The sequence below is a fragment of the Pocillopora damicornis genome, chromosome 1 (genome assembly GCF_964200805.1).
Source record: "Pocillopora damicornis chromosome 1, jaPocDami1.2, whole genome shotgun sequence".
In the NCBI taxonomy this organism is placed as follows: Eukaryota; Metazoa; Cnidaria; class Anthozoa; order Scleractinia; family Pocilloporidae; genus Pocillopora; species Pocillopora damicornis.
Genome location: NC_142670.1, coordinates 34,615,630 through 34,632,532, shown reverse-complemented (window position 1 = coordinate 34,632,532; position 16,903 = coordinate 34,615,630). Strand labels below are relative to the sequence as shown.

Genomic DNA, 16,903 nt, shown 5'->3' with positions numbered 1-16,903 from the left:
AGAAATCAATGTAGCATTTGTTCCGTGTCTAGTTCTAATCGAAAATTAACGAAAATGGCCGGTAATTTTCTTTTGATTGTATGTGTTCAAAGCTGGTGCATAATAACGACTTGACAATTAATCTTTTTACGATTTTTTATTTTCATGATTGAATGTGCGAATCCACCATCACTGACACTACAACTTTTAATAAAATGTAAAACTTTTGTGAGATGCAATATCAATGATAGAGACGCACAAAACTATCTATTAGGCGCCAGATTTTGCTTGGACGAATGATGTCTTTGTACATCCATTTATTGTTTTCCCATTTTCATCCATTTTTCTGTTAAAAAAAAGAATGAGAACCAAAAGCTTCGAGATGGAGAGGAAATACTCCTTAGCCGTTGAATAAACGGGTATTTTCAAAATCCTACTTTGGAAAGCATTTTTAAAAACCTTTGTTGTCCTTTGATCCTCAAAATGGTGGTTAAATCATGAACGGAAAATTGCTAATGTGGGGAAAACAAATTTCTCCTTTAAAATATCAAATATTCTGGTCTTCATTATTCGTGTTTCAGAAGCCACGATAGTCTTTGTTTAGCTCAAAATCAGTCTCTGTTTAGCTTAAATTCGTGCAGTGTAAGGTACCTGGTGACAAAGGGAGCACAATTCTATCCAGCTGATTATCGCGTTTGGACAACTTGAGTTATGTAGATCGTGTTCGACAATACGGTTTTATAAGTATTATTTACTTTCTTTGCTCATTTACGGCGCCAATTTATTCGACGGATTCTAGTACAGTGCAGTGCCAGTCTAGGTAACTTTTGGCTTTATGTTTTAAGAAAAGAATATCGAATCGTGCTTCATTCAGGCAAAACACTCCTTGAGCTGTTATTCGAGATAAGGCTGGTGAAAAGTTATATGAAAGGTATGATCAGTTCCTTTCCTCGGAATATGTTCGCGCCCATCTCGGTGCTGTCGATATTTTCTTCCTCTAGTCTTATGGCCATACGGGATCAATATCAGTATCTGGGCAACTGCCCACCTACCCCTCCCCTAACCCAACATTAACGCTAACTTGTTTTCAATAGACTGTTGTTGGGTTAGGGGAGGGGTAGGTGGGCAGTTGCCCAGATACTGATATTGATCCGCCATACGTTCGTTCTTTTTAATCATAACTCCGGCAACAAAAAGTGAAATCACCGCAGCAGAGTTCATCATTGCGAGGAAACGCTTTTCTCGTGATGATGAAGATCGTTGTTGGGGAGTCCAACCTTCGTTTTTCTCGTGCGTTTGTTTTGTTTTTCTCTTTTCCTATTTGTTTTATTGTGTCCGTTAAGTAACTCTTTTTCAAACAAAGTCGACCAAAATTCACCCCTTGTAATGAAGAAAACTAGAAAAGTGTCTCCGAAAAGCTAATGTTTCTTCCCAAACATTCGCATTTGTACGATCACCCAGAACAAAAGGAGGAACAAAAACGCGCCACGTCCATTATTTGGCTTGTCACTCACCTCATACAAATGCGAAAGTGCAGTTTCATGGCAACCAATGATTAACGCTCTTTGTTTGATTCTGTGCCTGAAAACGCGCGATATGACAGATTTGCAAACTTTCCTGAACTAGAAGTACATCTCCTCAGAAAAAAATGCATTCTGGATATAGCGAAATTAGCCCCCTAAATTTGTGGGTAGTGTTATCATTAGGTTTTTTACATGAAAATTAATGCTGTCCAGAAGTTGAAACACTCCGTGTACAGTTCGTGCTAAAAAGAAAATAAATAACCTGCGCAATACAGGGCCTTTTTCCCGTCATCGTAAAATACTAAGCCCAATGTTTCTTGGAAGTGTGCGTATCGATGAAAATTGACCAAAAAGATACAATGTAGATTTCATCATAAAAATTGTCTTTACTCTTCTCTTTCTTCTATGTAAAATAATTTGTAAACTACTATTTACAAAGGTTCATTTGAACTTTTTTCCATTTAAAAATAAAGTATCCCAAAATACATTTTCAACTATAAAATGATATAAATAATTTAAATAACCGACTCAAAGCCGAATATATGAACTTATATTGACAACAATAGAGATAAAAAATGAGAATTTAAAAAAACTGAAAGTAAGGATTGAAAAGAAAAGGCTATGCTATAGCAGCACAATATTTAAAGCAACGTTAATATAAGTAACAGAATGAAGGATTCTTTTCGAATTCATGTATAATACGTTTTTTTACCTTATATAGTAAAGTTCTTTTGTCTCAACTGAAGGATGCCAATAAGTAACAGAATGAAGGATTCTTTTCGAATTCATTTAAAATACATTTTTTTACCTTATATAGTAAAGTTCTTTTGTCTCAACTGAAGGATGCCAATAAGTAACAGAATGAAGGATTCTTTTCGAATTCATTTATAATACATTTTTTTACCTTATATAGTAAAGTTCTTTTGTCTCAACTGAAGGATGCCAATAAGTAACAGAATGAAGGATTATTTTCGAATTCATTTATAATACGTTTTTTTACCTTATGTAGTAAAGTTCTTTTGTCTCAACTGAAGCGCAAAGGAGAAGGTGATAAGGAAAACAAAGTGTCGATAGGATCTACCGTGAGGGGGAGGGAGAGGAAATGTCAAATCTCAGGAGTCGTTCGTCACTCTTTTTTCTCCCTTTCAACTTATTTTTCTTTTCGCAAGTTCTTCGTCCTTTGCACTTCAATTTGACTTTCTTCTCTTCTACCCTTTGCATTTTAGCGACGCACGCAAAGAAAGTCGTGTAATTTTAACCGGCAAGTGTCTTTTTACTTTTGATGAAGCAAGTTCTTCTTCACCAAATGTCTAACCCTCTTTGGTCGTGCAAATATTTTAATCTCTGTATCCTATTGTGAGAAGATTGCTTACCCTTTCAACTGAGTCCTTTTTACTTTTACAGTCGCTTTAATTATATTAAGAAATTAAACTTCTCTCTTTTGGTGGAACATTAGTTCGGTAAACAAGATTAATTTCTCGTTCACATAACTAAAACTCCTACTCGTAAGTCACAACATAAACCTTCCTTTCCTCACTTTTGTAGCTCAGGATCCACTTTTCTCGTACAATTTTCTGAGCGCTGCTCTGCAGCAAACCTCGTCATCATCCACTTCTCTTCTTATGGCATCGATTATACGTTTCTTGATTTTTAATTTATAAAGACCATTCTCAAAGCTTCTCAAAAAATTCGCGACGTAAGCTTTTATTGATAGTTATTAGGCATCTTTTGCTAAGGAAATTAAAAAAAAAATGTAGGTTATGTAATAGCAAGCTGGGATCGCTTCTAAGGAGTAAGCAGATTGGTGTCAGCAAATTTGCCGTGACATTTCTTAATTAAAAACCCGAATGCTACAATTTACAGAATGGAGTACCGTGGAAAGGCCGGGAAAAAAAGGCCCTTATCTGGATATAACACAAACCGGAAAACACATAAAACAGTTAAGAAAAAGAGTGCGCTAGTGTGGTCAAAAGCTACGTGTGTGTGAGTCTAGAGCAAACGCAGATGGATTCAGCAACAAATGAAAGAATAAACGAGGTTCATTTTAAAAGTGATTGCCGTTTGTCTTTTGCAGATATGTCGACTGTAGCGTGCAAAAACATAGTCAACGGATACAACACAATAAACTAGAATGGCATGAGTCATGTCGAATCATGTCTTTAAAAAGTTTCCCGTGAGTTTTAACTTTCTAACGAAGCTTCGGAAGTATTATAGAAGGTAAATTACTGATATATAAATGGGAAAAAAAAAGTTAATTGCTTTACATACTTACCATGAATAAGATATTCTTCGATGTGTTTAAAGCCTTCGAAACCGGTTCGTCTATGCTCCCTCAGAAAGCTAATAATTGCATCACAGCACTCTCGTTGATGCTCTACGGGTAAGCTCGCAAGAGCTCCGTAGAAACTACATTTTTTGCGAAATTCATCGAGGTTGCTTCGCAAATGACTTTCATGAATATCCCACCGGCCTATTTTCTCTAACACCCCGTTACATGCTGCCAGGATTTCGGCCAAAGGAGCTTCGTGAAGCATTCTGTCATCTACGGGAATGCCTAGAAACTTCACAGGAGTACTCTGCAAGTTAAGCATTTTACACTTCAACAGTCACCTTACCCAATAGTAGCTCAGAATGTTTTCTTTATTATTGAAACACTTTTTTTAACAAATCAAAGCTACCATATTTTTTCATGTGTTCCCCAGAGAATTTTGTGAAAAGAATGTCCAATTATTACTCAGCATGTTAGTCACAGCCCTTTATGTGCTTTAAAAGTCAAAAACGAATTGCAACCAACATATCAACAATCACCTTTCTGTTAAGTTGAATAAAAAAGTATGTACCAATGGTTCTGATCCACCCATATATTTGAAAATTAAAGTGGCTCTGAACTGTTTGTACTCTTTGTAGAGATATTTGTGTAAGGTCCTAGTTTGTTCCAGAGAGTGGCAAGGGGAGGAGATCGGGACAGCTATAACCAACAAATGATATTGTACTGCGCTGACTAAAGATACTCACCGCAAGGTCCAGCGCGGGAGGCAGTTTCATATCCAGTACACCAATCATATTTCCATCACTCCGATCTTTACTTTTGTAGAACTCTATTGTTAGGACGCCTTTGTTTACCACGTGTACCGCCAGACGTCTAAAATTAGAAGCTTCTCTATCAAACCTGTAGAAATAGCAGCATTCAAAGACAGGGATAACTGGAAATAGTCGAAGATTTTCGCTTCATTTTCTCCATCAGTTTTTCACTAAAGAAATTCCTTCATTGGATTCTAATTAGATAATAAGTATAACCACACACATAAATAATGCTTTTCGAACGCGCTGATTGGCTGGTTCGGAGGTGATCAGCAAGTACCATTCACCTCTGAGCAGCTGAAAAGACAAAATCTCGAGTCAGGAGTTATATTTCCAACCAGTTTTTTGGTATATTAACAGAACTGAACTAGCTTAACTACGGGGGCGTTGTTCCTTCAATTTAAGTTATTCTTCGTCCTAAAACGACACTTTCATAATTCTCGACAGCAATCGGTAACTTGGACATTTGCTCTACAATATTAGGCTGGGAAGATTAAACAACTTCATTTGATTTGTGTCGCCAACCCAAACTTTGTCCCAAGTCATTTATTTATTTAGTCAACTAGGAGCTGGCCAATTAGGGAGCGTGAAAAGCAATGTTTACTTGAGTGGAATAAAAATATACGTGCTAGAAAATGATACCAATAGAAAATTATCTTCATTTTAGAGAGAGATCATGTGAATGAAGACAATCTGTTTTGAATATATTAGCAATTTTCGCAGTAATGAACACTACTTGAGCAGTAGTGGATATAAGGCCTGAACAAAATTCAGGCCTGTATGGGATTTGAACCCATAACCTCTGCGATACCGGTGCAGCGCTCTACCAACTGAGCTAACAAACCAACTGGGAGCTGGTCATTATGTTGAATGACCAGCTCCCAGTTGGCTTGTAAGCTCAGATGGTAGAGCGCTGCACCGCAGAGATCATGGGTTCAAATTCACATCTTTATCCGCAGTTCAAGTCTATGACTTTCATACATTCATAGTCGTTTACAACCTATTTTGTAGTAAGGACTTAACAAGGCGGAGATTTCTTGGAAAGCCATTCGTTCCATGGCGTAGTGTCTGTCTCTTTCTATATAAGCACTTAACAGACACTCAGCAAACCTATTTTAAATTTACCTGAGAAAAAAATTCTTGAGTCGTTCCTTATTGACTACTTGCGCTGCATCCCCTGAAAGGAAGACGTAAGCTTGATCATCAGTGACCATGCTGTGCCATGCACTTTCTTCTATCAACCAAACCATCTTCTCATCATCGATGTGTTCTCTTTTCTTGTCATTTGGACTGCAGTACAAAAGCAGATCTACATCGGTGTTAAGTCTGGTAAAAACTGGAACAGTAGCTGTGAAAACGACTGAATGCCGTACACTCTCCGTATTCCATGCACGGGCAATTTGGGTTAATGGTGATGCGAGCCAGGTCCAAAATCTTTCGAGAAAAAAGGGGAAAGGAACACAGTCCAATGTCAATACACGTTCCTCAAAATTGTACAATCAAGATTTCTTATGACATTCTACCAAATAAACGAAAACGCAAACCAAAAACGAAAGCATACACAACAGGAAAACGAAACAAAATTGAAAAACAGTAAAGATTTAAAAGAGGACGAGAATCTCAACACTGCTAAAATGACTTAATACAATATTCAATCTGTTCATTCAAATGTTTTGCAGTTGATTCACATCTAACAGCCTTGGCTACCAAACAGGTTTTCCACAAAAATGCTTATACACTAAAAATGTGAAAAGGTACCACTTAGAGTGGGACAGATGTGGTAGGCAAAAAGTAAAGAAGTAAAGAGATGCACTGACGTACCCTGAGAAGTGTCTCACGCTGAATTTGATAACAAACCCATCCAGCCACGGAGGGGAATCGAGAAGATCTGTGATTTCAGTCCACTCTCGCTGTGTACCATTAGATGGTTGAAACAGGACTCGAGCACGGACTACGGACAAATCAGAAATATCCAATGATTCAGCGTCCTGCTCAGTGTCTCTCAAGGACAACGGCAGCTGGACGGTGACAGCTTCTTGAAACTTAATCTCCTTGTTGCAAGATATTCTTATGATGGGGCCAGCCAGCGTTTCCTCGCCTTTCAATTCCTTGCAAATATATTCTTGTACCTAAGAGTTGCATGAACTAAACAGTTAATCACTCAGTCGATGATAAATATTAATAACATTACATTTATTAAACACAACTGTAACAACAATTACTGACGAGATGATTCACCACAGACAAAAGACCACTCACACGATGAACATATTGAGCCAATGAAACTGCATCGTCGAATTTGTTTCTTCCCTACATAAAACTTACTCTGACACTGAATTCTTCAGTGGACGAGACCGAATTTGGTGGAAAATGAATCTTCACCAAAGGGAAATCAGGCAAAGAGATGGTAGACGGTTCTGATGTTATCGTAAAAATGTAGGACTTGAGACGGCAAACCACAACGAAGGTAGAACACTGGATAATCTTCGTTTCAGCAACAGGAAGAAGATAGTCAGGAAAATTATCGTGATAGACTCTCTGAAGATCTGCAAAAAATAATTTTTAGGCAGTCAATTGACAAATCGTGAATACGGGATATCCTTTTGTTACATGTATATTAAAAACCGCTTACTTCGTTCTCTAACCAGCTTCCTTCTTCCAATGGGACCCCCCCCCCCCCCCCCCAGCAAACACTTTTTTCATAAGTAGCCACCTTTCGCCACAAGAACCTGTTTGGCGAACCAACAACCACAAGATCTAATAGATTGACGGTATATTGTGTGTTCTTCTCCCTGAAAATGTCGTTTACAGGCAGATGTCCTCTATCACCAACATTTATATAAGAATCGCCCTGGGAGAATCAAGGTACATATTCTTACGTTTGTTTGTTTGCTGTTTGCTGTTTGTGTTTTACAGTCAGTTCGTTCCCTACAGAAACAAAAAATTGCAGTGCAAGGTTCCCTTTCAAACAGTAATATGCACTTGTACACAGTGTGGGTAAGTGTACTGATCAAACTATCTGAAATAATGGTGAGAAGAAAACCACCGACATAAACGGAGAACATTGACAAAACTGTTAAAGATCGACACGCTTTGACAAGTTGACTTTTGAACAATTTTTGAGAGAGGCCACTTTATTGCTTGAACACAAGTTACCATGGTTAATTCATGATGACTTCCAATGCTTACCTGACAGAGATCTATAATCAACTGTTTGCTCGACGTCCTTCCATTCATTTCTCTCTCTGTCTATCAAGGTCTTAATCACCACTTCATATCCTTTAAGGTCCAGCGCACTGTGCGAAATTCCAAGCGTGACTTCTTTATTGAATAGTAGACTTTCAGGAGTGTCTGCCGATAATTCAAGAACACTGCTGACTATGGCTTCGTTTGGCTGAAGAGGAGGACAACACAGTGAGGATTTCAATCGAAAAAGAGTCAATAAAGTGTCCTCAGCAACAAAACCACGTGGAAATACCAAGTGAGTTGCTGCCTTCCTCAAGTCCCAGCGGCCACCTTGTTTTGTTACAGTGTCTCTGTGAATTGAAAGAAAAAATATCTAGTGAATTGCACACCTTGTATACCATTTGGTGTTGTATATCATAAACATAATATGATATTACATCAGTGTTCTTGTTGTAAGGGTATTGAAACATTTATATTTACAATTTTCTAAACTTCAGGTTATAGAGAAAAGCACCCGCTGAACTGAAGGGATGCTATGTGCACTGTGAGCTCTTGAAACAATGATAAAAGCTACAAACATCCCGCTTTCTCATTTAGTTTTTCCCTGACAATAAAGTTTCTCCCAATGGCTGAGTATAGCGAAAGACGACGACCAATCAGAGCACGCACATCCATATAATTAATCCGAGTTGCTTGGAGATGAATAGCAAAGGATATTCTGAGTTTGAGTAGCCAATCAGAGCGCACTTTGAACGCTTTCCGCTGTTTAACTAAATACTAATGTCTATTGAAATAATACATGTAACATGGCTTTACTTGAAAATGATGCTTCTCTCATCAGAGTGAACACCTTCAGAAGAGGGTTCCATCTCTGCTCCAACCTCAGTTTCTTCTTCTAAGCCAATTTCGAGCTCTTCCTCTTTCTGTTCTATCTCAATTTCCTCTTTTTCCTCTTCATCATCCTTCTCTTCTCTCTTCGATTTAGAAGTGGAACTTGCAGCTAATGGAAAACAAAATAAATAAAAGTAGAAACAGAGGGACAAGGTTCTAAATACAGCTTCATGTCCAACTGGAACCAGTGGCAATGCATCTTTGAAAAACAAAAGCCGAGATTTCTGGAATAAAGCAAGAACCCCTATGTCTCTGAATTCAACACATTCAAATTGTTCTCCACTATTGTTCTCTTAATATTTTGTTATTTGAAGAGATCAGAAAATAATTTTTACAAGACTTGGAATTCTGATAAACTTAAGACTCAAGGTACTTTTGTTATCAATTTCCAAACGAAGTCATAACACTCGCAGAAGTCGATATAAAGCTCAGTAAAAATGAGCACGATGTTGTTTCAGAATTTCATACTACAACATTCAAGGTATCTTAATATATAAAACCAATTGAGATACAATACTGGAAAACAGAAGTTACTTATGGGTAAAGTAAATACTCAGATAACAGAACAATAATGTACATTCATGAAAAAATTACGCGCTTCTGATTGGCTGAAAACGAGTGCATTGTCATGTAACACGAGTGCAAATTACAAATAGCGCGCGCACGCTTTCAAAATTTCGTTTGTCTTGACATTTTGTAATGTTTCTTCGTGAACATTATTCACATATAATAACATAATTTCTCTCGCAGATTGGTGTAATAAGCACTTGCAAATTTTTCAAAGACTTTTTGCACTTGCCCTACAGGCTCTTGCAGTTTTGTTGTCTTTGAAAAATTTACTCTTGCTACTAACAGCAAATTGCGCTTGAAATCATGTTATTATCTAAACTAAGCGTGTTACCTTTTGGTCTCAATATGGCCCCTGGATGTTTCCCAGTTTCATTCAGCGCCTGGAAACAAAGTACAAAGACTCATGAAGAAAGGAACAATATTTCAAACTCAACTGAGTTTTTCTAAATATAAGTATTCTTAATTGCCTCTTCAAATCATTGATTTAAAAGTTGTAAGTCACTAAAAAAAACATAGATGCAAAAATATTTGCTGAAAAGTTATTGGTGTCTCACTATGTAAGGTAAATTTGATGCCGAAGGTACTTGTACCAAGTGGAATTTCTCCAAAAACCAGTAGATTGTAAATAATACCTGCAAAGAACCAGCTAGTACGAACAGCTCCTTCGCTGTCTTTGAGAAAAGCGTACAAGAAATCGTGCAGCATTGACGTTTAAGGTTGTTTGACACATGAGTAAACTCCTACCTTTAATGCATCTTCATAAAGTTTTTTACTCCTGTAATCACCGATGGACGACGCCAAATCCTTTACTTTAAGAAGGAACCTCTTCATTTCGGGATTCTTCAAGGAAGCGTGCTTTACTTCCCATAATTCATCATAAAAACTCAACGCTTCTTGTCCATACTGTTTGTACACAGTATCTTTCATCAGCTCTTTGCTCAACTGGAGAATGCCATCGATTGTCGTTTCTCTTTCAACGCCGATCTTCTCCGCCTTTTCTTTGGTTTTTCCTTCTTCCCACTGCATTTGCCAAGAAGCCAACAATGTCTCTCTAAATTCCAGGATGATTCGTTCTTTTCCTATCTCTTTGTACAGTTCCTCTACCTTCCTCTTCAATGACGCTTTGTCCAAGCCATCTGCCTTGTCACCAAGAAAACCCGCTTTAACAAGACACATTTTGTACAAATCCACCTTGTGTTCTTTGTGTTTTGCAAGCTTCTCACGCTCGTGAAGTTCAGAACAAAGGCGTATAACATCGGTTAAGAGCCTATCTCGTTCTTTCAACAGATCAAGGAGGATATTGTTATCGTTTTCCAGTTCAAACGTCTCGTGAAACTCTCTCTCGTCGACATTGCAAATCCCTTCGTAGAACCAAAGTTGTTCCTTACGCACTGCAAGTTTGTCTTTCTTATCAATAGCATACTCTTTTAGCGCATCAATGATTTCTCTGTTATACTTATTGAAGGTGAATTGTGCAGATACTTTCTGTTCTCCCCAGAATCGCTGACAAAACCTGAAGGCATCTTTCCTAAATCTTTCCCATTGTCGTTTTTCTTTCAGGCGATAACACATAGCGTTAACACCTTCAATAATCTTTCGCCATACTTCACTGTGGTTTCCTGCCCCGAGTGACTTTTCCATCTCCCATGCTGCAAGGAAGAACTTCAAGGCTTCTTTTGGATGTTCAAGATTAACTTCAAGAACCGCTCGCTGAAAAATGCTACGCACAGTCAGTGGATGATTTTTGAGAAGATCCATCCTAATCTTGAGAGCCCTTTCTGCAGGTTTGACTGCCTCTGAATATTTCTTTTGAAACATAAGCACATTTGCAAGATTTCTACAGAAGTGTGCTTCATCCAAACAACCTAGGAGTTTGAGATCTTCCAGCAGTCCCAGTGCATCTTTGTAACATTCAACTGCCTTTTCATAATCTTTCAGGCCATCATGATCATACGCCGCTCCAATCTGTTGCTTGTACATTGGCAAGTCGAAGTGGTTCTTAGAGGCTGCTAATTTCTCTTGCATCATGTAGGCTTTTTCAAAGAACTCGAGCGCTTTTGTGGGCTGTTTCAGACTTAGATGACAGTTTCCAATTGCATTGTAGCACCTTGCAAGATCGGTATGTTCTTTCAGCAGCGGCTCAGAGAATGTTAAGGACAACGTCAAGCTTGCAAGTGCTTTTTTATAGTCTCTGTTTCTCCAGAGAATTTCTCCTTCAGTGTGCAAGTAAAGGCCTTTGGTGAGCTTAAAGGACTCGCTAGATTTGTCTTCAACTCTCTCCATTGAAAATAGAGCTTCTTTCAATACTTTGAATGCTTTCTCAGTCCCAACAACATCTGCAACTTGTCTGGCTTCCCAAGACTTCAACTGTGCTCGAGCAAGGGAACCTATGTAAAGATGATTAAGCAAACAAATTAGAAATAAAATAACAAACATAACTACCCCTACTCCTGCCCCTTTGGCTACGCAATTCAATAGGGCGTGACTTATGAGGCTTTTCCAAACTCACAAATAAAGATGCCAGAGAAGAGGTTCAATCTCAATCATGACTGATGGATTCTTAGCAGAAAAACTTAGAAGTCCTTTGCTTTAGTGTCCCCTGTATAATGCTCCCTAACCCTTTCAAGATGGGGGCCATGCCAATTCCTTACTCTGACACTAAACATAATTGCCAACATCTCAATCTAGAAGAAAGCCATGGTTAGACCTATCACCTACTCATGGGGCATTAAACTTTGATAGAAGCAGAAAGTATGAAAATAGGGGTATGGAAATAGGTAAACACCAATAAAAAATGATAACAGGACCGAGTGGATTCCAATTCATGACGTTGATAGGACCAAGTGGAGTCCAATTTGTTCTATTAGTGATTAACCCTTTAACTCCCAGATCAAATTTGTAATTCCCCTTACTATCAACCATACAATTCTCATAATGTTAGTTCTGAGAATTTAGTATTGGATCAACTAATTTTCCCCAAATTGATATTTTCCTTTATTCTCATCATTTATCAGGTCAATATTGTATTGATATTGTAAGGAGAAATTCTGTCTTGGTCACTCATGGGAGTTAAAGGGTTAACAACAGCGTGTGCACATGACACATTCTGTCCACTTAGAAAGGCATGCATGTTAACTGACCCCTTAACTGTCCTATTACACTGTCCACTTAAACAGGCATGATGTGTTAACTGACCCCTTAACAGTCCTATTACACTGTCCAATTACACAGGCATGATGTGTTAACTGACCCCTTAACAGTCCTATTACACTGTCCAATTAGACAGGCATGATGTGTTAACTGACCCCTTAACAGTCCTATTACACTGTCCAATTAGACAGGCATGATGTGTTAACTGACCCCTTAACAGTCCTATTACACTGTCCAATTAGACAGGCATGATGTGTTAACTGACCCCTTAACAGTCCTATTACACTGTCCAATTACACAGGCATGATGTGTTAACTGACCCCTTAACAGTCCTATTACACTGTCCAATTACACAGGCATGATGTGTTAACTGACCCCTTAACAGTCCTATTACACTGTCCAATTAGACAGGCATGATGTGTTAACTGACCCCTTAACAGTCCTATTACACCATCCAATTAGACAGGCATGATGTGTTAACTGACCCCTTAACAGTCCTATTACACTGTCCAATTAGACAGGCATGATGTGTTAACTGACCCCTTAACAGTCCTATTACACTGTCCACTTAAACAGGCATGATGTGTTAACTGACCCCTTAACAGTCCTATTACACTGTCCAATTAGACAGGCATGATGTGTTAACTGACCCCTTAACAGTTCTATTACACTGTCCAATTAGACAGGCATGATGTGTTAACTGACCCCTTAACAGTCCTATTACACTGTCCAATTAGACAGGCATGATGTGTTAACTGACCCCTTAACAGTCCTATTACACTGTCCAATTAGACAGGCATGATGTGTTAACTGACCCCTTAACAGTCCTATTACACTGTCCAATTACACAGGCATGATGTGTTAACTGACCCCTTAACAGTCCCATTACACTGTCCAATTAGACAGGCATGATGTGTTAACTGACCCCTTAACAGTCCTGTTACACTGTCCAATTAGACAGGCATGATGTGTAAACTGACCCCTTAACAGTCCTGTTACACTGTGCAATTAGACAGGCATGATGTGTTAACTGACCCCTTAACAGTCCTGTTACACTGTCCAATTAAAAGCATGCCATGTACACTACCTATTAGTACTCAGATTGAGCTGGTCATAACCAGTCAAGTTCAAGAGTTTTGTTATAGTTTTGATTAAGTCTGTAATCATACAAGGTATTAACAAAATCTGACAACTGTGCAGAGGGAGTCTGATTTGTTAATTATTTTACCAGTATGATTACAGACAGAATTGGGCAAAGTCCTGTTACCAATTTATCATAACCATTGCAATTTCCGAAAAAAAGATTACTGTGGAAATAAGTCAAAATTGACTGTGAGAAAAATATATCCCAGAGAGACATTTTCTAAAGTAAAAAATTCCTTCCTTTAGGAAATTTCCCAGATTTGTAGGGAAGTGGTTGTTGCTATCAGTTATTTTAACAAATTCTGTGATTGATGAATTTAGCTGAGTGGACTTAGTTTGATTGGTAGCTTTAACCCTTTAACTCCCATGAGTGACCAAGACAGAATTTCTCCTTACAACATCAACACAATGTCAACCAGATAAGTGATAAGAATAAAGAAAAATGTCAATTTGGGGATAATAAGTTGATCCAATACTAACTTCTCTGAACTAACATTATAGGAATTGTATGGTTGACATTCAGGAGAATTACAAATTTGATCTTGGAGATAAAGGGTTAACTGTCAGATTACAGTCAACTGTCTGTCAATTACACTTAGATTAGATAATAATCATTGGAAAAATAAAGCAGCTTATGCATCAATCACATTTGAGAAAATAAGAGAACTTTCTATGTTATAAAGATCAATATGCATTGTGTAATATTAATTGAAATTTAAAATTTTCAAGCATCAACCCTTCAACTCCCAATTGAGTGACCAAGACAGAATTTCTCCCTACAATGTTAATACCATATCAAGCAGACAGGTGATGAGAATAAAGAAAATATCAATTGGGGAATTATTAGTTGATCTAAAATCAAATTCACCATATTAACATCATACATGTAAAAATAGTATGGCAGACAGTAGGGAAAATTACTAAATAAATTAGAATTTTTTATTGAAAAAGTACCTGATTTTCCATCATCTTCACATTTCTCAGCCCAGGAACCAAAGACCGGGATCAGTTTCTCATGCAGCATTGCAATGAAAAGGGATGCCATCAAGGCATTTTCACGGAATTCAGCTGGAACACTGAAATATTCTGGTTGCAAGGAGATCTCAACAGTGAACTCATAGTTGGCTTTGTCACTCTCAAACAAATGGAATGCTCTGACATAATCTGGCTCAATGAGTTCTGCAATTTTCTTCATCCTGTACATGAAGAGTTCATAGAAGCGTTCCTTTGCCTCAAGGAAAGAAGTATTAAAGTCTTCAAGACTCTTGATACTATCAGCATACTTTTGTAATAGTGGATGAATGTCATACTTCCTCTCTTTTGCTTCTTCATCAACAAAAAAAATTATTTCACCGGCTACGAGTCCCTCTAACTGAGCAATGGCTTCCACCTCATCAAAACCAAGAACTTTGGCAGCCATTTTCACAGAGAAAGGTCCATGAAACAAGGAAATTACTACTGCAGATACCCTTAAACTTTCAGTGGGAAGTGTATCAAACATTTCTTGAATCACTGACATCTGACCCATGTCTACTCCTTCTTGCTCAAAAGTGAGTACACTACTTCTTGCATCTCCCTCTGCTTCAGATTGCTGTGAAGAGGCAGTGACGCTTGCAATGAAATCATCAACAGATTTTCTTTCCTGTCTCAAGATAGCAGCCAGTCCTTTCAAAATAAGAGGGATTCCTTTGGCAATGCTTATTAAACGATCCTTCTGATGGGTTTTTACATCAGTCATTCCCTCAGGGATGAGGATTTTCTCTGAAAAAGATCTCTCAAGAGACTTAACTTCAAAATCATCCATCTTTTTGAGCTCCTCTAACTTAGTGCTTGAAGTAAGAAGCAGTTTTAAAGGAAGTCTTTTTTCTTCACTTTCTAAAAGTTCTTCTAAAAAGTGTAGGAATGCTTTTTTTAACCTTTTCCCCTCTTCTTTTTTCCCTGCGGTAAATTGGTCCACATTATCCAGCATAAAAAGAACAGGCTGTTCCCCATCTTTCAGCTCTTTCACTTTCTCTTGAACCTTTGCTACAACATACTCTTGCAATTGCTCAACACGACCGGCTGGAACAGCTAGTTCGAGAGAATGAAGCATGTTGTGATAGATCGCTGTCATATCCTGTGCCTTCCTCAGGTCAAAAATACGAGAAATCCCTTTCCATTTTGAACAAACTTCTTTTGCAAGCTCTGTCTTTCCTATCCCGGACGACCCAAACAAGTTTAGAAGTGCAATATCTTTTGATTCAAGTTTTCTATTGATTTTCGTGATTTCATCGCTCCGTCCTTTTAATTCCTTTTTTGGATCAGCTTCCATCAGACGAGAGGCCTTGAAACTTTTCAGTGCCTCCTCAATGTCCTTTTGTTGGCTGCATTTCGGAGCAACGAAGTCTTCTACGAGTTTCAGGTTGTTTTCAGTTACATACCTTTGCTTAGCAAGAAGTTGCAAACATTTCAACAGATCGTGGCTTTCCAACGACTTAAACTTCCCCCCATATATCCGTTTTAAAGAATGCACAACATTTTCCGTTTCTGCCGGGGTAATCTTAAGAGAAATGTTTTCGAAGAATTGTTGTAGCTGTGCAGTTTCAACTGCCGCCATGTTTGATTTACATTACATCAGGATACTGCTGACCATTATACTATGGGCGTACATTTGCATAGTGAAAAGTTACGCGTCCCATCACGCAAACGGAAGTAATAAGACAGTCTCCCGTTAACACAACTTTTTTTATATCAGATATATTTTTCTCTATGTCTCGGTAGTTTTTTAGAAAAACATATTGGGATACATTAAAAGACATGATTTTCGGTTTTATCCGCGACAGTCTACTTTTAGATAAAGGGGGCAAGTTTCTAAAGAAATTGTGGGCTGCGTCGCTGAGAGAGTATAACATGGTAATTTAGTTTTATCGACTGAGTTGATAACGCAAATTGGCCACCGAAAAGCGTTTTAAAGGTTTAGTGTAAAATCTGATTTAATTTGATTTAAGATATCTGAAAGCTTGGAAAAAAAAATTCAGCATAACTCTTTTTTTCTTCAATTTGATGACTGAACACTTTAAAAAAAAATGGGGAAATTATCCTAAAACGACTTTTGAACAGAGAAATATAGAAGTCTAGAATAAAATTTAACCCTGGGTTAACGCTCATCGGCCTTCGAACAACTGGGCCCTGATGCGTTAGCTAGCTTCCTGTCCGCAGTGGGAATTTTCCTCACAGTCCTCGAAAGAAGTCCGCCTCAAATGCTGGTCTATTTTCAAACAGGAATTTTGCCTTGTTCTAGTCGCAGGGAGTTTAGTCACTTGCAAATAGAAGATATTGAGGAAAAAAAGGCCAAAACACGCACAAAAATAAATCTGGATACACGCGTAGACGTTATCCTA

General features: G+C 38.0%; 1 protein-coding gene across 1 annotated transcript; it reads right to left on the bottom strand.

Annotated features, from left to right (window-relative positions):
- Nucleotides 1-1,868: 1,868 nt before the first annotated feature.
- Nucleotides 1,869-16,164, bottom strand: LOC113686845 (uncharacterized). The gene is made up of 11 exons (XM_027204519.2): nucleotides 14,478-16,164; nucleotides 9,975-11,617; nucleotides 9,562-9,610; nucleotides 8,586-8,769; nucleotides 7,773-8,119; nucleotides 6,909-7,129; nucleotides 6,405-6,712; nucleotides 5,709-6,017; nucleotides 4,518-4,671; nucleotides 3,775-4,078; nucleotides 1,869-3,233 (listed from the first exon to the last, which is right to left on the bottom strand). The coding sequence occupies exons 1-11, from the start codon at nucleotides 16,117-16,119 to the stop codon at nucleotides 3,220-3,222; spliced, it is 5,175 nt and encodes a 1,724-aa protein (XP_027060320.2). The 5' UTR covers nucleotides 16,120-16,164; the 3' UTR covers nucleotides 1,869-3,219.
- Between the last annotated feature and the right edge of the window lie 739 nt (nucleotides 16,165-16,903).

Coding starts and splice junctions, on each gene's coding strand:
- LOC113686845 (XM_027204519.2), bottom strand. CDS start 16,119: ATGGCGGCAGTTGAAACTGCACAGCTACAACAATTCTTCGAAAACATT. Junction 9,611..9,974: donor TTTATGAAGATGCATTAAAG/GTAGGAGTTTAC, acceptor CTTTGTTTCCAG/GCGCTGAATGAAACTGGGAA. Junction 6,713..6,908: donor CTGAAGAATTCAGTGTCAGA/GTAAGTTTTATG, acceptor TGCAACTCTTAG/GTACAAGAATATATTTGCAA.